This window comes from Ovis canadensis, chromosome 13, assembly GCF_042477335.2.
Source record: "Ovis canadensis isolate MfBH-ARS-UI-01 breed Bighorn chromosome 13, ARS-UI_OviCan_v2, whole genome shotgun sequence".
NCBI classification, from domain to species: domain Eukaryota; kingdom Metazoa; phylum Chordata; class Mammalia; order Artiodactyla; family Bovidae; genus Ovis; species Ovis canadensis.
In genome coordinates this window covers 68,657,115-68,679,143 of record NC_091257.1, presented here as the reverse complement: position 1 = coordinate 68,679,143, position 22,029 = coordinate 68,657,115, and the positions used below count along the sequence as shown (strand labels likewise).

At 42.2% G+C, this 22,029-nt stretch overlaps 1 protein-coding gene across 2 annotated transcripts; it reads right to left on the bottom strand.

Annotated features, from left to right (window-relative positions):
• Positions 1 to 545: 545 nt before the first annotated feature.
• Positions 546 to 19,194, bottom strand: GINS1 (GINS complex subunit 1). Of its 2 annotated transcripts, XM_069546606.1 has the most exons (8): positions 18,990 to 19,158; positions 18,330 to 18,474; positions 14,758 to 14,822; positions 11,650 to 11,748; positions 11,002 to 11,092; positions 8,731 to 8,847; positions 7,828 to 7,902; positions 546 to 6,146 (listed from the first exon to the last, which is right to left on the bottom strand). In XM_069546606.1, exons 2-8 carry the CDS (start codon positions 18,390 to 18,392, stop codon positions 6,078 to 6,080), a joined length of 579 nt encoding a protein of 192 aa, XP_069402707.1. In that variant the 5' UTR covers positions 18,393 to 18,474; positions 18,990 to 19,158; the 3' UTR covers positions 546 to 6,077. The 2 variants fall into 2 exon arrangements, with proteins under 2 accessions (XP_069402707.1, XP_069402706.1); XM_069546605.1 differs by lacking the exon at positions 18,330 to 18,474 and having other exon boundaries at positions 18,990 to 19,194.
• Positions 19,195 to 22,029: the final 2,835 nt, after the last annotated feature.

Below are 22,029 nucleotides of genomic sequence, written 5' to 3'. Positions count from 1 at the left end.
AATTCTCCCCAAATTGATACACAGATTCAATGTAGTTTCAATCTATAATACTAGCAGGTCTGTTTTTGGTAGAAATTGACAAGCTGATACTAAATTTCATATGAAAAGCAAAGGATTCAGTACAGCCAAGACAAATAAGAAAAAGCAGAAATTTGGAGCAGATCAGGTAACACTATTTCTACAACCATTCCAACTAGTGACCTCAACTTCTACCTTGAATAACTAGAAAAAGAAGAGCAAATTAAATCCAAAGGACGCAGACAAAAGGAAACTATGAAGATTACTCTAGAGCCATTCCTTAGTGCTTTATGAGGAAAAAGGTACTGGAGGAGTTGAATATCCATATTATCCCTCTCAACCCCTGCTGTGACCTTGCACCCACACCTTACACCAAAATTGAGTCAAAATGGATCATAGACTTAAGTGTAGAACCTAAAAGTGTAATACTTCCACATAAAGAAAGAAGTTTTGAGATTGTCGGCTAGAAAAAAAATTTCTTACATATGACCCCCAAAGCAGAAAAAAATACAAATGAATGAATTTGATTTTGTCAAAACCAAATATGTCTACTTTATTCAAAAAATTGTTAAAGAAAATGAGTAAGACAAGTCAAGCCAAGCCACAAAGTGGGAGAATATTTTGCAAAGCACATGGCTCATAAAGGACTTATATCCAGAACACATAAAGAATTCCCCAAACTCAATGAGACGGCAACCTAGTTGTTTAACAAACAGGCAACCATTTAGACAAACTTACCAGCAAAAGATACAGACTAGAAATAATTACATGCAAAGATACTCAACAGCATTAGTCATTCAGTTCAGTTCAGTCACTCAGTCATGTCTCTTTGCGATCCCATGGACTGTAGCATGCCAGGCCTCCCTGTCCATCACCAACTCCTGGAGCTTACACAAACTCATGTCCCTTGAATCGGTGATGCCATCCAACCATCTCATCCTCTGTCCTCCCCTTCTCCTCCTGCCTTCAATCTTTCCCAGCATCAGAGTCGTTTCAAATGAGTCAGTTCTTCCCATCAGTGGCCAAACTATTGGAGTTTTAGCTTCAGCATCAGTCCTTCCAATGAATATTTAGGACTGATTTCCTTTAGGATGGACTGGTTGGATCTCCTTGCAGTCCATAGGACTCTCAAGAGTCTTCTCCAACACCACAGTTCAAAAGCATCAATTTTTCGGCGCTCAGCTTCCTTTATAGTCCAACTCTCACATCCATACATAACTACTGGAAAAACCAAAGCTTTGACTAGCTGGACCTTTGTCAGCAAAGTAATGTCTCTGCTTTTTAATATGCTATCTAGGTTGGTCATAGCTTTTCTCCCAAGGAGTAAGCGTCTTTTAATTTCATGGCTGCAGTCACCATCTGCAGTGATTTTGGAACCCCCACAAATAAAGTCTGTCACTGTTTCCCCATCTATTTGCCATGAAGTGTTGGGACCTGATGCCATGATCTTAGTTTTCTGAACGTTGAGTTTTAAGCCAACTTTTTCACTCTCCTCTTTCACTTTCATCAAGAGGCTCTTTAGTTCTTCTTTGCTTTCTGCCATAAGGGTGTTGTCATCTGCATATCTGAGGCTATTGATATTTCTCCCAGCAATCAGCTTGTGCTTCATGCAGCCTAGTGTTTCTCATGATATACTCTGCATATAAGTTAAATAAGCAGGGTGACAATATACAGCCTTGATGTACTTCTTTCCTGATTTGGAACCAGTCTGTTGTTCCATGTCCAGTTCTAACTGTTGCTTCCTGACCTGCATACAGATTTCTCAGGAGACAGGTCAGGTGCTGTGGTATTCCCATCTCTTTTAAGTCATTAGGGAAATACAAATTAAAATCTCAGTGAGATAGCGTTACATACCTATTAGAATGGGTAAAATTTAAAAGGCTAATCATACTAAGTATTGGAGTGGTTGTAGAACTGGACTGAACTCATACACTGCTGGTGGAATGCAAATGCACAACCTCCTTGGAGGAGTTTGGAAGTTTCTTCAAAAGTTAAAAAATCACACCTACATTAAGACCCAGCCATTTTACTCCTAGTTATCTGCCCAAAGGAAAAGAAATATGCATCCGTAACAGACTTGTACATCAACGTTCGTGGCATCTTTTCTGTAACAGCCCCAACTGGAAATAACATACTGTTGGCAAAGAAGGTTAGGAGGAGTGACTCTCATAATTTCTGGTGTAGTACAAATTATAATTCCTATAAAAATTACAAATCCCATCAAAATTACAATTATCCTACACACCAAGCTGTGTATGTGTAAAATGATATATGTACAAGGTTACTCATATAGCTCTGTTTGTAATAGCAAAAGGATGGAAACTTCCAAGTCTCTCAAATAAGAAAATACATTAAAGAAAAAGATACTAAACGCCTTCTATTAGTTTGCAGGGGCCACCAAAACAGAATATTACAGACTGGGTGACTGAAACAAAATTAATTTATTTTCTTACAATTCTGGAGGCTAGAAACCCAAACTTATTAGCAGGTTTGTTTTCCCTGAGGCCTCTGTCTGACTTGTAGATGGCTATCTTCTTTGTTACTACATTTTGTACTGTATTAAAACATTGTTTTTATAGTTACAAAACAGAATGAATTCAACTCATCCTAAAATACCATCAATTGTGAAAAGCAATAGACCATGTGAAATTAGCACCTCCCTCCACTACATCCTAAAGGATTAATACAGTGTTATTACAGACACTTCTTCTAGTTATAGGACTAAGACCAAAAAGCAAAGACAGACACATATTAGGGATAATCATATATAGTGAAAAGAAAAAAAATTTCGTAATACATTTCAAAATATAGATTAAAAAAGCTTAGAAAAGACTAACTGAAATTTACTTAAGAAAAGGTAGAAAAGTTTGACTTCAAACTAAAGAAAAGAAAAAATTCATCAAGTATCTCTCCAGAGAAGATTCATACTGAGATAGTTCTATAGGTATTAATGCTATTTTAAAAGGTACATTTCTATGAAAAATAGATATAGGAACGTGCACCACTAAAAACTGACGCCAGAACCCTGACACCCCATCTGAAGGGGGGGCCTCCTGCTGTTCTGCCTTTATGCGGTCCATGTGGCCTCTGCACTGACTCTGAGCACCTGGGGCTGTATTAGTTGACTGAATTTGGCAGACAACAGTGCTAGTCCACTACCAGGCCTAGTCGTTCAGAAAACTAGCAGCACGCACCTCCACCTCCTACCCTGCAGGGTCCCAAGCTGCCAGGTAAGAAGCCCAATCAGCTCACTGGAGAGAACCTCCCAAGAGGCCCCACGGAGAACAGAGGCCAAGCCATCCAATCAGGTCACCAGAGGAATGCAGCTGCATCAGGGACCCCAAGCAAGATCTGCAGAAACTCCCAGCTGAGCCCAGCAAACGTGCAGAACTGACAAAGTCAAGAGAGGTGTGGTTTAAAGCCATTGTGTTCGGATAGCTGTTTCATAGGAACAGATGACTGAAAACACTGACAAAACAGACACATATGTGAATACACACACATCCATCCTCTCTTGCTAAGCACTATAAAACAGCATCACTCAAAGTTGCAAAATTCCACAATCAAATAACAGCAAATCAAATCTTGCAGTTCCATGAATGGTTAACACGCCATGGCCAAGAAGAATGTTACAAATGGACTCTAAGATAGTGCAGCAGTTATATATATGTAATCGCAACTTTAGGGAGTTAAGTGAGAAACCATATATGATCATCACTCAAGTTCAAAAAATGCACTTGGAAAAAATCATGTTTGTTAATTACCACTGTTTTACTACGGTTTTAAATTTATTTTGAAGTTTCAGGTTGCACTGAGGGAGGCCACAAGTCTTACGAGATTTTCCTGGAGAAGTATGGGGTAGAGAGGTGAAAAAGACTATCATTCAGGTCATGTTAGGAAAAGGATAAGCTGCCAGCTATTAGCAGCAGTAGTCAACATTTTTCTGAAAGTTCCAGATGACAAAATCAATGAAAAAGAAATGACTTTATATAGGAAAGTGGCCAAGTCATCATAATTTACTGCTTTTTAATATTTATCATCCAAAACTAGTCAGAAAATATAACAGAAAAGAAGATTCCATTCACATGAGTAACAAAAACTGGGAAGTATTTCATTGGAAAAACACCTGAAATGGGATTGTACTTTATATCCATAATCAGTTAACAGTGGGCACACTGGATGGTGGCGTTTAGTAGGTAAAATAGGAACTTACTTTCATTTTCTACATTGTATGTTTTCTTTTATCTTTTTAATTGTGCACTTACTACCTTTAAATAAAAGAACATGTATTTTAAAATCCTAGCTACAACTCTATAGGACCAATCAACATAAATCAATAAAACCTACAAACTTTTAATTTTTCAACCAGTATACATTTACTTCAAGTAAGAACATACTTATTATTTTATTTTGGGAATGAATCAGAAAAGTACATCATATGGTTTATATACAGGAATGATGCTGGGCTGGCAACAGGGCAATGGGCTTTATCGCAGGTTCCTCCTCACAGCTGACTCACATGGACTCTGGGCTCCCCTGCACATGGCTCCACATGCCTGGAAGAGCAGAATGCAAGGGAAGTGACCCCTGACCTACAGTTAAAACATCATCCATCCCATTCACTAGGGAAATTTTCCGTATTGTTTATTGGCAGAGATTCAGATGAAAATCTGATCTGGCTATGAATCTATGGAAGGAATTATTTTAGGGGTCTGTGCTTTCAATGCCCAGGGCACAGGTTCAATCTCTGGTCAGGAAACAGATCCTGTGAGCCACACAGCTTGGAAAAGAATCTGCCAAGGGCCGCCTGATGACTAAGTATTAATACGTGAGTTGTGAAAATATGCAGATCCACACCCTAGGTAGAGGCTTTCCATAGCTTGACTACTTGAATATAATTTTAGCCAGAAATATTCCCGTTTAAGAAATACACTGCACAGAGAGTGCCAGGTACTGGGTTCATCTGTATTTTAAACTTGAATGTCTCTGAGATTACCGGGCTGGTCATAGAGGGGACTGGTGGAGAAAGGCCACTGACCAGCAGGTAGGACCACCTGGTGCTTCTCTGATGCCTATCATTTTATTGGGCAGTAGAAATTGCCCTCCATTTAGCTGATCAGCTCTTCATGTGACTTTTTGGTCAATGTGACTCTTGGGGGGAAATTGCACAAAATTCCTTTCCTAGCCCCAATCTCAATTTCCCTTTCCAAAATGGACATCCTGCGACACAAGCTTGCAGACAGGTACGAGCCAGACCAGACACCACTGCTGGAAATGGGCAAAATCCATTGTGTTCTTTGGAGACCACCAGCTCCACTTGCCCATATGATTTGGAAACACAAACTTCAGAAATTCAGCTCCCTGGCTTGCACAATGCACACTTCCAGCAACAATACAAGAGGCACAGGGACATAAGACCTCCTTATACATCCAGGTGAAACTCTTCCTCAATGTCTAATAGAGATGAACATGTAACAAATGTTTACTTTCATGAAACTAAAACTTAGGATAGTATTTTGGGAATTGTAGAAATGTTATGATTACAGATACAACTTACTACACAAAGGGGAGAATCGTATACAATACAAAAATCAAACCTCTTGCATGTGTGAGGACAGAATGAGAAGATGGCTGCATACTAGCCAGGAAGCATTCTCTTTAGGCACAGCATCTGCTAGAAGCCCTGATCTTAGACTTCACTCTAGAGCTGTGGACAGCAGGGTGGATGTCTGTGGAGGCTCTGTACGGCCAGAGTGCAAATTCTCTTTTGAGAACTGATACTTCAAAGTACAAACATACAACATAGATTCACAAACATGTTTACCATGGAAGGTAATGGAATTATATTCAGAAATGAAATAAAAAAGAATCTAACATCCAAATGAAAAGAAAAAAGAAAAAAAAAAAAAGAAGCCATATTCCTCTGCCAAGCATTCCCGGTTAAAGAATGTCTCAATTTTAGAACCAAAAAGCAGTGGGCCTTGGGGAGGTGGAGAAGTGACTTTGGTTGGGAGCAGTCTCACACCAGGAGGTAGTCTTAGCAGTCATCCGGCCAGGGGTCATGACAGCACGTGCTCCAGAATGCCTTGTCTAATCAGCTGCTCACACTTCCACCGAGGTAAAAAGTGCTGAGGGGTAGGGGGAGGAAGAGACAGGAATGAAGAGCATTATTTTAAATGACATGTTGTGTCATTAAAAAGCAGCAATGCATGCTGAATACTTCAAACTGCACCAGCGAAGTAGTTAAAAGCCAAGCTTAAGTACTTGCTATTTTCATCAACTGAAATTGATGTTACTTAGAGCTGTACTAAAATCTGAATTTTATAAACAAATTCATACTTAGTTAAATTTAAACTAAAGACTTCTGAATTCTAGTAGGTATTTTCCTTAGTGTTTGCATTTTTAGATTTATGCACAGGAAAGCCAGGTAGGTGATCCAGGCCACAGACCACAAGGGATGTGGCAACAGTTCACTAAGAAGGTGAATGGAAGGAGTGTCTTCTTCATTAAACCTCTTGAGGATCTGTGTCTGAACAGTCATTCCTCTACTAACAGTGCAACTCTTCTCCCATAGTTTTCAAGGATGAAGTCTTTGTAACCCATGGATGCTGGCCACACGCTGTGTGTGAGGAAGATGGTGCCCAGCTAAAGCTCATCCTCCATGTCTCCAGAGAGCACACTGCTCTCATTCTGAGGTGGAATGGCATCTCCTGGTCTCATTCCCTCCAAAACAGCAATACTTAATACAGAAGGGAACATTTACTAAATTCTGGAGTGGGGAGGTGCAGGGAGTGAGGCAGGAAGACTTTTCAAACTCACAGGTGACCAAAGAAATCTCAAAGACTAGACAGACATAGATACTTGAGTAAAAATGAAAAATAGTGCATTAGAAAGTGCAGCGTAGAGAACTCTAGAGGTGAACTGAAGGAGAGAGTATGGCAAATACTCAAGGAAGTGGATGCCACTTCAGCAGCACTGTGTGCCTGACAGTTCACAAACTCAAGGCCTCACGTGGGACCCACGACCAAATGAACTCCTGCCAACCAGTCATGAGAACCCATGGGCCAAGGACTGATGTCTAACTTAACAAATTTTTAAAGTCTTACAACCATGAAATGTTAAGGAAAAAATAAAGAAAAAAAAAAACACCAAAAAAACAATGGAGTTGTTCACTAAACAATTCGAATGTCTACTAAAGACATTTGTTCTCATTTCTGGGCAATGGGAAACATGCCCCATACAGTCAAGAATAAAGGACTGTATGGTAGGAAAATGTTTCCCTCTTAATATTTCACATTATGTGGGTGATCTATAACACAGATTTTATAGAAAACTTATTTCTGATGTGCTCAGACATGTTAGAAGCCTCTTAATGTCCACTGCAGTAGCTGAGGCTTTTAAGTTAACCCCAGTTTTAGAGTGATACTGAGAGGCAAAGTCTCATCAAGAGGAAGGCTTCTGCCCACAAACCCTAGAGTCCACATGCCACAGAACCCACAGGCCACAACTACCAAACCCGCGTGCCACCACAACAGAAGCCCGGGCACCTAGAGCCTGTGGGGAGCAGGCAGTCTGACTGCACCCATAATCTCTACATGATGTTTAAGGGCCAACGGTATTAACCCTTTGTTACTATATGCAATGTTTGCTTCAAGTCTTTAGAAAAAGGATAAAAGGATATCTTAAGATAAACTTAATGCCTATGACACAAATGATCACGGAAAGGTGATATTTATTTAGCTACTGACTCCAACATTTCCATCATTCAACACTCTTAAAAAATTTAAAGTATCCTAAGACAGTAAATACCTGGCTATTTTTTTTTAATAGCACTGAAGTACCATCCTCAACTTCAAATTCTCCGTAGTCTTTTAGACACCGCACCTGAAAAGAAAAACTGATGTTTTATAACATCTAAATTATCTTTTATTATGAAGTAACCATCAAGTAGCTGGGGACTGTACATGTACCCACAGGGAACTATTAGGCTCTGTGTGCTTCTTCTCTGTGTAGTTAGGTTTAGCATTCCTTACTGAGGCATACTAGTGGTTCCAGTGTCCACTGGTTCCAATATCCACTGATGGGGAGGAAGAAAAATAGCAAATCTCTGAATATATGTATAGGTCAGCAATGACAGCAAGGAAACTGAAGGAGCTGCCAAAGAGAGTTTTGGGTTGGTTTTTCACTTTGATTTCATTTTGTTTTAATAATATGTAAAATACTTACATGGTTCTAAAGTTAAAACTTTTAAAACAGGTATAGCCAAAAATTTTTAGCTGTTCAATCCGATTCCCACCATCACCTACAGGTAAAAGTTTTGGCTTGGGTTTATGTTTCCTCTCATTTGTTTTTTGCTTTATTGTTTTTTGCTTCTCTAATATTGATTTTTTTTTTTTTTACAAACTGAAGATTTGTGTCAACTGTGCATTGTCAGATAGCAGGATTTTTTAGCAATAAAATATGTATATAATGCTAACACATACTCAATAGACTAGTGTAAGCGTAACTTTTACATGCACTGGGAAACCAAAAGATTTTTGTGACATGTTTTAGTGAATATTCGCTTTATTGTGAGTTAGAAACCAAACCTATGGTGTCTCCAAGGTATGCCTATATACACTAGTATATATTCATATACCCCCTCCCTTGGACAAAAGTCAGCTCATTCTATGCATCAAAAAAACACTCATTTTTTTAAAAAGGTGTACTTACTTCTATATATAGGCTTTTTGGAGGTTTCATATCCTGTGTGATGTCCAAACCTTCATCTCCTCCCAATGACCTCATGTAGGTAGCAAGGGACTTTTTATAACGATTGAACCAGTCCATCTGGAAACATAAAGATGGCCATTTGACAAAGCTGTTAAGAAAATAAATTTGCAGAAACTGTACACTAACCCTTTCAAAAACAGCACACATGCCCACATGCATCTTTACTATGACCATTCATTCAAACTACAAGTATTATTGATTGCCTATTATGAACCAGGCACTGGTACCTAGAACAGTAGGTATTGGTCATTCTGCATATTGGTACCTAAAAGTGCAGAATGATATACCACTTTCAAGGACTGGACAATTCAGTGTTATAATAATGTTAACTGATCTATAGATCCAAGTCATTCTCAATCAAAACTCCAATTGTTTAAAAAAAATCAAACTTGACAAAGGATTCTGAAATTTGCATGAAAATGCAAAAAGCCAAACATAGTCAAGACACTTGAAAAAAGAAGAACAAAATGGGAAAACTTGCTTAAGAAGTATTACAAAATTACAATCATTTAAGCAGCATGAAATTGGTACAAGGAAAATAGACTAAGACAAAAGAAAGATCCCCACAGACATGCAACTTGGCTCATACATTATTCACAAAAATCTATTCCAGTACTGTAGATCTTTGTGAAAGATAAAACAAGATAACTCCAAAGACTGTACAGAAAAACATCTTCATAACCTTCACTAGTAAAGGGTGTGCGTGCATGGATACACACGTACACCCCTCCCTCAGGTTTAATACTTTGCCAGAACGACTCTCAGGACCCAGGAAAGCACTGTCCTGACATTCACTGTTGTACTGTAGTGAAAGGAATACAAACCGAACCAGCCAAAGGAAGAGACACCCAGGGTGAGGTGTGGGAGGGTCCCAAAGGTGAAGATTTGGTTTCCTCTCCCTGAGCGATCAGGACACTCCACCCCCCAGGCACACTGATGTGGAACAATGCACACGATGTTGTGTCAACCGGGGAAGCTTACACAACTCAAGTGTCATGACATAGGCTGCACTGATTGATCAAACCATGATGCAATGAATCACAGGTGACACAGCCCTCCTTCTAGCTCCCCTCTCCTCTCTGCAATGATATCAAGAGGCTAAAAGCCTCAAGCCTGAGGGGAGAGTGGGAACCTCTGAATTTGTAGCCAGTTGGTCAGAAGGGAGAGTGTCCCTGGGAACCCCCAAACCATGGCTGGCGTCTGAAGTGAGGGCAGTCTTAACATCTGAAGTTTGGTCTAACTAGGCAGTTAGTGTCCGAAGTCACTGCAGCAGATGCTATGACCTTCACTTTGTAAATGAGGGAATCTAGGCACAGGGAGGGATGGAGTCACTTGCCTAGGATCTCACAGAAATAGAGCCAAGGTTTCTGCACGAGTTTGCTTGCCTTCAATCCTGTGTCCTTAAATATTGTGCCTCAGTGACTGGATAAATCAAGAATCCACACATTCACAAAGATAAGCAAAGTACGTGTGTGTGTGCTGAGTCTCTTCAGTTGTGTCCATTTCTCTGTGACCCTATGGACTGTAGCCTGCCAAGGTCCTCCATCCAGGGGGATTATCCAGGCAAGAATACTGGAGTGGGTTGCTAAGCCCTCCTCCAGGGGATCTTCCAGACCCAAGGCTAGAACTCATATCACTTATGTGTCCTGCACTGACAGGCAAGTTCTTTACCATAAGCGCCACCTGGGAAGCCCCAAGCAAAGTATGTACACACACATATTTTATGAAAAACCTCCAAATAATAATACCAGTTTTGAATCCTACTGATGGATCACTAGCAGCTAATATAACGGGACCCTTTATTTTGTTAAGTAATAGTAGTTTTCCATATAGCATTTAGAATTACTCCTACCATTCTCAAACAGACCAAAAACTACTGAAAAGCAAATGTTAAAAAGACAAATACCATAAATACTATTATAAAACAATGCCAGGGGGCTTCCCTCATAGCTCAGTTGGTAAAGAATCTGCCTGCAGTGCAGGAGACCCGGGTTCGATCCCTGGGTTGGGAAGATTCCCTGGAGAAGGAACTGGCAACTCACTCCAGGATTCTTGCCTAGAGAATCCTCATGGACAGAGGCTGGCAGGCTACAGTCCATGGGATCACAAGAGTGGGACATGACTTAGCGACTAAACCACCACCACCACAAACAATGCCAGAAGCTCAGCCAGTTTCTGTATTTACAAATTTGAACAAGAGCGCTAACTTACTTCTTCAGCAGACATGTGAAATCGTAAAGCACTTGGCAAGACACTGCCATATTCCCACCTGAGTGCTCTAATCCGAAGCAGCCGGTCATACCTAGAACATTAATATGGTATTGGATCAGAAGCTGTCTTGATCAGGAGAGGCTTAAGACTCAACCACCAGAAGGTAACACGTGGACTTTGATTTGATTCCAGAGGCAAACAAACCACTGTAAGAGGACACCTTTGGGACAACAGGGAAAATAAGAATAGACTCGATGGATGCTGTGAAGGTATGTTCACTGCTCTAGGTGTGAGAATTATATAAAGGTCATGTGAGAAAAGGCCCCAAAGGCCATTATTTCTTAAAGATGCAAACGAAACTATTCAGTGGTAAAATGTCTAATGTTTAGCATAGACACATAAAAGAAGATGAAGCAATTATGGCAAAATGTTAAGAACTGTAACCTATATGATGGCTCCACGGGGGGTTGTAGTATTATTCCCTAGTTTTAAGAATACTATAATTTTCCATAATAAAAAATGTTTAAGTGGAAAGAGAAAATTCAGAATGCTCATAAAAAGAGAGACCACTCTAAGAATTTCTGATACCCACTTGGATGAGAACCCTCCACTGCTCCCTGCCACCCCCGCAAACACAGAGATGCTCACAGGTAGGCTACAATGCAGCGCTGATTTCTTAGCAAAGAACAGTGTCGAAACTTGATGGTTGGTATCAAATCACCTCGTCCACTTGACTTTGCTTCATTCCTGGTAAAACATTTAAGGAAAAGAATGTCTACTGAGTACAGGTTAAATTTTCAAAGTCAGCTAACGACTAACTCCATACTTGTTTTTAGCCATTTATGTCAGTAGTTAACCTACCTAGACAGTACCTGCCTCCACATTGGAGCTTTTGCTAACAGAATAAAATAGAAAAGATCCAGGGAATTCCCTGGTGGTCCAGTGGTTAAGACACTGCCCTTTCACTGCCAAGGGCACAGGTTCAATCCCTGGTCAGGGAACTAAGATCCTGCAAGCTGTGTGGACAAACTTAACTTCTTAAAAAAAAAAAAAATTAAAAATACCTAATTTGCCTAGGATCATACTCCCATTGTTTTGTTTAGCTATGTGGCACATTGTGTTTTGCACACGGATTAATTTCCATTGTTTCCAAAAGACAACTTTTTGCCTCACTTTTTAGAATCCCTTTTTCATGCTGGGACAAGAGATCAAATATCATGCGGCATAAGATTATGGCCTCACATCATGTTCTCATCCTATGGAGTCCTCTTCCTATGGTATCAAATCCTTCCAAATCCTCATTCTCATAAAATGAGATAAGGACTCTAAAGTCAAGTGCTCCTCCACTCATCCAAGAAATAGTTTTTGATGTTTGCACTTTAGGGTCCTTTACAGAGAGGGAGGAAATTTTGGTTTTACCCTATAAAATATATGTCTCCTTAGATATCAGACAAGTATCACCCTTTCCAATCACATGGACAGTTGTTTACTGGGTACAGTGTTTCAGTTTTGTAAAATGAAGAGTTCTGGAGGTGGTGGTGGTGATGGAGATATGACATTATGGATGTTCTGAATACACTCGATAGTATGTGTGCTCAGTCACTCTAGTGTCCGGTTTTTCGGACCCCATGGACTGTAGCCTGCCAAGCTCCTCTGTCCATGGAATTTCCTAGGGAAGAAAACTGGGGAGGGTTGCCATTTCCTTTTCCAGGGGACCTTCTCGACCCAGGGACTGAATGCACATTTCCTGTACTGGCAGGCAGATTCTTTACCACTGAGCTGTCACTGATGTGTATCTTAACCACAATAGAAAAAAAAAAAATGAAAACAAAACAAAACCATATGTACAGAATTAATAAGTATCTACTTTGGAGTTTTAAAAGGCAACAGATAAATACAAAATGTATGTATTTCCCATGTCTTCTAGATCTGGGCCATGTACATACATGTACCACATCTCTCAGATCTGCTCCAGACACTTCTGCCACTCTATTCTCCACGTTGTTTACAGTGTGCTCTTGATTATAATGAAATAGCACAAATAAAACACACCCAACCTAACGTCAAAGTACTTGATTAAATACACAAGAACTTCTTTAAAAAATTCACATTTCCATGTGAGCAATTAAATAGGAATAGATTTCTTCTGACAAAGAATTTTAACCAGAAACTGGTAATAGTGACTGTCCTGCCCAGAACCAAACTAGGGGGATAGGGCACAGAATTTTTGGGGATCATGAATTTCCCAATGGTATAAATATAGGAAAATCATTCCCTTACTGGACTAAGGCCTGTCCAGTTACTTCCTAAATAGGGCTGTAAACTGTTCTGTTTTTCCCTAGTCTGGCTCACCCTTCCTATCACCTGCATGACCACCATATTCCCTCTCAGTCCCACCATCCACTGTCCACATGGCGGCTAGGGTGATTGTTAGAACACAAACATGCCACCACCTCCTCCACATACTAAATCTCACCTGGTGTCATCCTTTGCCTGCTCACTAAGTTTCAGCCACATTGGCCTTTGGTAATGATCAGGTCCCTGAGTATCCCACCCTCTTTCATGACTCAGGGCCTTTGCACGTGCTGTTTCCTCCAACTAGAAATGCTCTGTGTCCACAATTACTTCCTCACTAAAACCTACTTATTCAGGCTCCAGCTGAAGTGTCTCTTCCTTGGAGACAATTTCCAGGATTTCTCAATCTACTAATATTTTCAGTGCATTACTCTCTCTGAGTGCTGTAGTTTTCCTTCACAGCAGGTAGTCCCACCTGGTTTACCTGCATTTAACATCTGTCTTCTGCATGACACTGAGGGTCACGGGGGCAAACCTCTTGATTTCTGCTGTTTACAATGGAAACACCAGAGCCCTTTATCAGCTCATAAGTGTCTAGTGCCTATCTGTTGCATGAACAAATGAATGACTTGGACACCCGAGTTCAGGACTTTTCATTTCCCTTACATTTACCACAGACCTCTTGCACATCAGTTCCTCCTTCATCAGTATCTATCATTAACTGCAGTCACTGCACAGTATTTCTACTCTTCTGTGTAATCCACAAACCTTAACATGCTACTGATTTCTATGTCTAACTAACTGATGAAAACACTACCTAACAAGGCCAAGGATGAAATCTCATGTTGCAGACAGACTTCTCTCAATAACTCATCTTTCCTCCAGCAGTCAGTACTCTTGCATCTTATTCTTCACCCAGTCACAGGATCCTCTGAAGTCTGTTGTTCAGCCCAGATTCTCCACCGTGCCAACTACCATGGTTGGCTCTAAATAGTCTGCAACTCCAGAACCCTCTATCTACCAAGCTGTAGCGTTCTGCAGCACGAGTTCCCAGCGAACTTCACTCAAGCTTTCGGAAGTCACTGCTGCTCCTGCTAAATTTGCAAACTGCCTGTTCTCCCTTTAAACCAGTAAGGCCTCACCTGATGGAAACAACACACTTCACTCGTTAGGTCTGTTACTTGCTCCTGTCTCATCTCTTTTGGATCCACCCTAAATCCTTGCAAGTCACACCAGTCAAAGGGTAACTATTTATCGAAAACCTACCATGTGCCAAGCTCTATTTGGTCCCTAGAGACATAACAATCATTAACACAAATCCCACTTCTGTATAGCTAGGCTATGATCAGGGTCACAGAGAATTAAAAAAACCAAATCATATCTAAAAATGAATATTAAGATGATCTGACTTCAACATTGTATTTCTTAAATTGTTTTAAAATATCAAGCTTACCAACTTACACATCAGATTGGTTTTGCTCGTATAAAGCTTTCATCTCCTCCAGAACTTGCCTCAGTCCATCTTCCTGGAACATATAAAATTACACTCATTAATTCCCCCACCAAGTTTGTAGCAATACGCTATGCTTATGTACCTTATGACAAACCAATAGTCCTTCCACACCTAGTAAGATGGCTATAATAACAAGTGTTGGAGAGAATGGGGAGAAACTGAAACCCTTCTACAATGCAGGTTGGAATGCAAAATGGTACAGCCCTATAGAAAATAGCTGTGTGGGTCCACAAAAAGTTAAATTTAGAATTACATTATCCAGCAATTCTTCTAGGTATACACTCAAGAAAACTGCAAACCTAAGTTCATACAAAAACTTATGCACAAATATGCAGAGCAGCATTATTCATAACAGGCAACAAACAGAAACAATCCAAATGTCCAACTGATGAACAGATAAGCCAAAACGGTATGTCCATTCAATGGAATATTACTCAGTCAAAAAAGAAGTGCTGATACATACAACAACATTAACTTTGAAAGCATTGCTTAGTGAAATAAGCCAGACAGAAAAGGACAAATACTGTATGATTCCACTTATCTGAAATGTCGAGAATAGGCAAACTCATAGAAACAAAGTAGATTAGAGGTTACCAGGCTGAGGGGGAAGAGGAGTGGGGAGTTACTGCTTAAAGGCTATAGACTTTATCTGGGGTTATGAAAAAGCTTTGGAAACAGGGGTGATAGCTTTGGAAACAATGGGAATATAATTAATGCCACTGAAATGTACACAGAAAAATGGTTAGAAATGGCAGTTTAAGTTATGTATCGTTTACCACAATTAAAAAAAAAATAATGAATTGCCAACAAAATACACAATCAACAGACTGGGCTGAGAAGGCAGACAGAAAGGAGTACATACTGTATGCTTCTAACTGGCCCCGTACAGAAAAGTTTGCAATTCCTGGAATGCTGACTCCAGAAATACAATAAAAAAGACAAATATAATCTGTAGGGGAAAGAAAATCCTTGGCTGCCTAGGGCTGCAGATGGGAGGTAGCCAGTGTCACAAAAGAGAAAAAGCAATCCTTGGGATAGCAGAAATCTTGGATGGGTTGCTGGTTACAAGGATTGCATACATTTGTTAAAACTCAAAGGTCTATTAAAATGTGTACTGTATTGTATATAAATTATACCTCAGTAAAACTAATGGCAAAAAACCAATAGTCTACAGAAGTAATAACACATGACAAAAGCATGTAAATAACTTATTATTTATTGGAAAAGAATCTTAAAAGGTTATTACCAAAATACCCTACACATTGCTAGGATAGAAAACAGAAAGGTCAAAGAAGTTTTCCTGCTATCTACTTGGGCAAATTTCTAAAAAACTTCCCTTGGGAGGATAAAAACATTAGAATTATAAAATTCATGAATGTTATACAATGTCTGTCAAAAAGCAACCCCTACACCTGAAACACTGTAAATAAACTATATTTCAATAAAAATTTTTACACACACACAGAAAAAACCCAATAATGCTATAACAATGACAACCAAAAACACACACAAAACCTCCAAACAAAACAACGATAAGCAACCCATCTACTCTTAGAGCCAAAATATATGCATTAGCAAAAATGTTTTAGCACTACTGGCATAATTACAAAATTACACTACTTAACCCTGCCTGAATATAAGAAATCATTTCTAATGCAAAATGAAAGCATGACTTCTTTCTTTTTCATCAACTGGTTAAAAAGATATCATGGAAAAGTCTGATTTACTAGAATTCAGTTAAATATTCCTTTTATCACAAATATTATTTTAAGGAACAGTTGAAACTCTTGCACAATTAGGAGATCGGCAAGCATACAAAAGACAAGCATGAAATAAACTTGTAAAGATACAACCAAGTCGTCAGATTTACATTTTTATTTCTTTTTTTAAGACTTAGATTTTTAAAATTTACACTGGGAATTGCATCATTTTGTGCTCCCATCTCCAGCTGTAAGCCCCTGGGAACTCAAGATACAATTATCAGTTCTGTACATCCAAACAGCATCATTCCAGTTTGCCAAACACAGCACCTAACCATGAGGGATTCTGGAATAAACAAGGCAGAGTCCCTGCTCTAAACCAGCTACCATCTGCTGGGGAGGAATGATTCTTGAAAGCATGTGTGGGTCAAGGGTGTTAGGGGTCAATCAGATCAAGATCAATTCTTAGTTTAACCCAGCTAAGCTGTCCCAGTGGCCAGCCCTCAAAGGCAGGCACAACTGCAAGAAAAGGTGCACCTACGACCTCTAAGACCCAGAAAAGCCAGGATTTTACACTTCTAAGAAACCAACACTTAAAATCTGAGCGAAAAAGACAGCTGGACTATCAGTCTGAAAAGCCAGCACCTGTGGGAAGTTGCTGTGCCTTTGGGTTGGTTCCTTCCTATGTCTTCCCACTCTAGTGGGGCCATACTGGAAAGCCTCCACCCCTTTCAAACATCTGGCTTAAAACTCAGCATTCAAAAACCTAAGATCATGGTATCCGGTCTCATCACTTCATGGCAAATAGATGGGGAAAAAATGGAATCAGGGGCAGAATTTATTTTCTTGGGCTCCTAAATCACTGCAGATGGTGACTGCAGCCATAAAATTAAAAGACCCTTGCTCCTTGGAAGAAAAGCTATGACAAGCCTAGAGAGCGTTTTAAAAAGCAGAGGTACCACTTTGCAGACAAAGGGCCCTATAGTCAAAGCTACAGTTTTTCCAGTAGTCATGTACGGATATGAGAGTTGGACCATAAAGGAGGCCGAACACAGAACTGATGCTTTTGAATTTTGGTGTTAGAGAAGACTCTTGAGAGTCCCTTGGATAGCAAGGAAATCAAACCAGTCAATCCTAAAGGAAATCAACCCTGAATATTCCTTGGAAGGAATAATGCTGATGCTGAAGCTCCAATACTTTGGCCACCTTATGTAAAGAGCTGATTCATTGGAAAAGACCCTGATGCTGGGAAAGATTGAGGGTAGGACGAAAGAGAAGGGGGCTACAGAAGGTGAAATGGTTAGATGACATAACTGACCCAATGGACATGAATTTGAGCAAAGTCAGGGAGACAGTGAAGGACAGGGAAGCCTGGCCTGCTGCAGTCCATGGGGTCACAAATACTGGGCATGATACGGACTGAACAACAGCAACAACAACCCCTCTGCGTTCTGTGTCTCCAGTGAACCTCCCGCTGTGGTCTCCTAACTTTTTAGATAAGGTTTTAAGTGCCTGAAGTTGCAAGAATAACAGGCTGGAATCTGTTCAAGAAAACTGTTCAAGTTGAGGCTCCGCTTCCAACACCCTCCAAGTTCAGATAAGCCCTTTAACTTGATCCTTAATTTCAGCAGCTCACTTTCCCCATCTGTTAAATAACCCAAGGTCAGACTAACTGCTCTTGATTGTTCAAAACTCACTTTACCCGGGCGCTCTTCCTGCTGACCGCCAGATGTTTACTCTGCTACCTGAGTGAAGCCTCCAGAGACACCGGTCTCTCCACTCCCCGGCTACTCCTCTCACCTCCACCCCTGTCCTCGTACCTGCCAGTCCTGTCGTCTTAGGACACGGTGTTCAGGGCCCCCCGACCGGGCTGTGGACCACATCCATCTCTTCTGTGGTCTATATATAACCCACTCAGAACCAGTCTTTCTGCTATCCGATCCATTCCCCAAAGAGCTGCGACAGCTATCAAAACACAGAGTAATCCCGTCGCTCCTCTGAAATGCCTGGTAGTGACGAGCAAACCTCCCGGTCCCGGAGCCCCCTTGCTGCCCGCCCTTCCCCGGCGGGGAGGGGAGGGTGTTTGCGCGGCCGGCTCCCCGGTGGGGCCACACCTACCGCAGCCCTCAGGGCGCGGCCCTAACGCCCGGGCCACGCCAGTCCACACCTCCTCGGTGTAACTCACACCTGAGCTCTAGCACCCCGTTTCCCGACCTCTCTGTGCCTCACCGGGGCGAGACGCCCACCGCCCAGCCCGCGCGCCCCACAGCTACGAGGACGCCGGCGGCGGCGGCGGGAGATCAGGGCGGCGCGGTGGGCGCGAGCAGAGTGGCGGCAACCACTGCGCTCGCGGGAAGCCACCGAAACCGACCTGCCCACGACCTTCCCCCAACCGTGGAGGGGAACCACAGGAACACCCGCCATCCCGCTCCGGGTTGTGCAGCCCCAGAGAAGCGCCCTGGGGAGGACCCCGCCCTCACGTTGAAAGCAGGCAGCCTTCCCTCGTCCGCGCGGTGCAGCTCCCGGACCAGCTCCATGGCCTTCTCGCAGAACATGGTCCCGGCACCGGGCCCTTTGGACCACCGGCTCTCAACCAAAGAGCCACCTCACTGTTCCCTACGGCTTTTGCTCCTATTGTTCCCAGGCGCGCGCAGTGCCGACCCCGCCTCCGCCCGTCTTGGCGCCAAAATGGCGACCAATAGGAGCGCACTGCCGGCCTCCGGGCTACGGTGGCGGCCAGGGGACACTTGCCTCCGAGGTGCAGCCGCAGTGCCGCAGGGAGCCTCGCAGTGGGGCGGTTGCGGGCCTCAGTCCGGCTTCAGCCCCACCTCACTGTCCAGGCCTCGGTCCAAGCTCAGGCTGAGCGGCAGGACAGCTCTCACGCAGCCCAACTCGGGATGGGCGCACGCCCGATCGTCCGTTGGATTCAGTCGTTCTCATTTTGGTTGACAGTGTGCGTACCTTGAGGTCTAGAAGGCAGGCCCGGAGAAGGTGGTCATTGATTTTGGGACCCAGCGTTGCGTTCTGTTCGGTTTTGCAGTGTGGGTTTTTTGTGTTGTAACAAAGGGAAAACAGCTTTTATTCGGTAGCTCTCGTGTTCTATTATGTAATTCTTATGGCTAGCCCTAACGTGGTGGTTAAGAGTCTTGGCGCTGAGTAGGAAATGGAAGTTAGATAACTTGCCCAGGGTCACGCAGTTCATAAAGTGACAGACCCTATATTTCAGTCTTCCACTCTACAGCATCACCTTTGATATTAAACCTGTCATTTAAATACGTGTAAATTAACTCACAAGGTGGGAGAGGGGATTATTGCCATGGTTTAATATGAATATACATAGCCATATTCTCACCTGCATGGTTATGGAAATTTTCATATCCACATAGAATCAAAGGTGGGAATTACTACTATAGAAACAATTCATATTATTTGGCTTTTTTTGGGCTCCGCTGCAAGGCTTAATGGCAGCTTAGTTTCTCACCTCTGCCCCTGCAGTGGAAGTGCAGAGTCCTAACCCCTGGACCACTGTGACTTTTTTTTTTAAAGCAATGTTTTTTGGATTCATTCTATCTAACCCTAGAAAATCTGTTACTTTTTGGCAAATATAGACATAGTAGATGTGTGATCTGAGAGATGAGCCAGGAAATGGCTCACAGGGCCTGTGCATTTTATCTTTAGGTGCAGTGACATTTCTTTCCCAGCTCTACAGTAATGGATAATTTAAATGTTTTTATTAAATACATAATTCTATAGTGGACCACCCACCTGCCTTACAGAGGATCCGTGAGAGCCTGGCATGCTCACCCTGTGTCCCTGCCTCAGCGTCTGAACTGAGCTCCTGGGGAGCATGTTAGTTTCACAGCAAACCTGTTCCTCCTGCCACTTCCTGTCCCATTTTAGGGACCGCCATCTCTCCAGCTTCTCATGCAGAGCCTTGAACTCACCCCTATTGCCCACAGCTAGTCTACTACCAAAATCTCTCAATGTTCCATCCAAAATGTTACACAAAATGGTATCCTCTCCATCTTCATCTTCACCCCTTAAGACCGAGGCAATAGGCTACAGCCTCCTACCCATTTTTCTCTCTTTATTTTTGGCCCAGCCATTCCCTTCTCACTGCCAATGGAGTAATCTCTTTTTTCACCACATCATTTGGGTACAGCCACTCCTGGTTAGAACCCTTAACTGCTTCCCAACCAGAAAGATCAGAGTCTAAAACCTCCACATGACTTTCTAGGCAGGGACTACATGGAACTTACTTCTCCAGGTTCCTCAGGCCACTCCTCCCTGTGCTTAAGGTGACCCCCCTTCTGCCTGGTCCCACAGCCTATCTGTCCTCCTTCTTCTGTTTCTACCTTCTCCTCTGCTTCCACCTTCCTCGTGGTCCTACCTGTCTCCCCGTCTCAGCCCCACCTTCTACCTGTCCCATCTTCTTCTGTTCCTACCTTCAACAGTCCTGCCTGTCCCAGAGCCTTTGCACTTGCTGGCCCCTCTGCTTGGGACATCCCAGTACCATTCTTCACCTTGCCACCTCCAAGGCATCCTTTGCACTGCAGCCTCAAGTGGACCTCACAGAGCCGTCTTTCCCCAGGTCCACAGGACGAGCCCTGCTCCCGCACAGCACTGTGGACTTTCCCGTTGCAATATTATCACAATGTGTCATTTTATGACATTTCTGTGATTGTGTATCTATACTTGGCTTCCACACTTGCCTGAAGGCCATCAGGGAAAGGACTGTGTTTATTGCTTGTTGCCCAGCATCTAACAGGATAAGCTCAGAACGCATTTGTTGAATGAAGGAGTATTTATGACTGCAGATGACACATATGTTGCAGCATGTGGTAGGCCAGCCCCACACAGGGATGCTTTCAGGGTGCTGCATTCATAGCGGCCAGGGTGATCGTTAGAACACAAACATGCCACCACCTGCCCCACATGCTTAAAAATCTCACCTGGTGTCGCCCTTTGCCTGCTCACTAAGTTTCAGCCACACTGGCCTTTGGTAATGATCAGGTCCCTGAGCATCCCATCCTCTTTTATGACTCAGGGCCTTTGCACATGCTGTTTCCTCCAACTAGAATGCTCTCTGCCCACAATTACTTCCTCACTAAAACCTGCTTCTTCAGGCTCCAGCTGAAATTCCTCTTCCTTGGAGAGAATTTCCTTCATTCCTCAATCTACTAATATTTTTAAGACATGATTCTTTCTCCGAATGTGGTGTTTTCCTTCATGGCAGGTAGTCCGACCTGGTTTACCTGCCTTTAACATCTGCCTTCTGCGTGACACTGTGAGGGCCACGGGGGCAAACCTCTTGATTTTGCGTACAGTCAAAATACCAGAGCCATTTATCAGCTCATAACTGTTGAGTGAATATCTGTTGCATGAACAAATGAATGACTTGAGAACCTCAGTTCAGGACTTTCCATTTCCCTTACATTTACTGCAGACTTCTTGCACATCAGTTCCTCGTTCATCCTCAGACACAGTCACTGCAAAGTGTTCCTACTGTTCTGTGTGCTC

Excerpts from the sequence above, each read along its gene's own strand:
- GINS1 (XM_069546605.1), bottom strand. The coding sequence starts at position 19,064 with ATGTTCTGCGAGAAGGCCATGGAGCTGGTCCGGGAGCTGCACCGCGCG. Across the intron at positions 8,848-11,001 it reads TTCACATGTCTGCTGAAGAA|ATGGACTGGTTCAATCGTTA; the intron begins GTAAGTTAGCGC and ends TTATGTTTCCAG. Across the intron at positions 6,147-7,827 it reads TATTAAAAAAAAATAGCCAG|CACTTTTTACCTCGGTGGAA; the intron begins GTATTTACTGTC and ends CCTACCCCTCAG.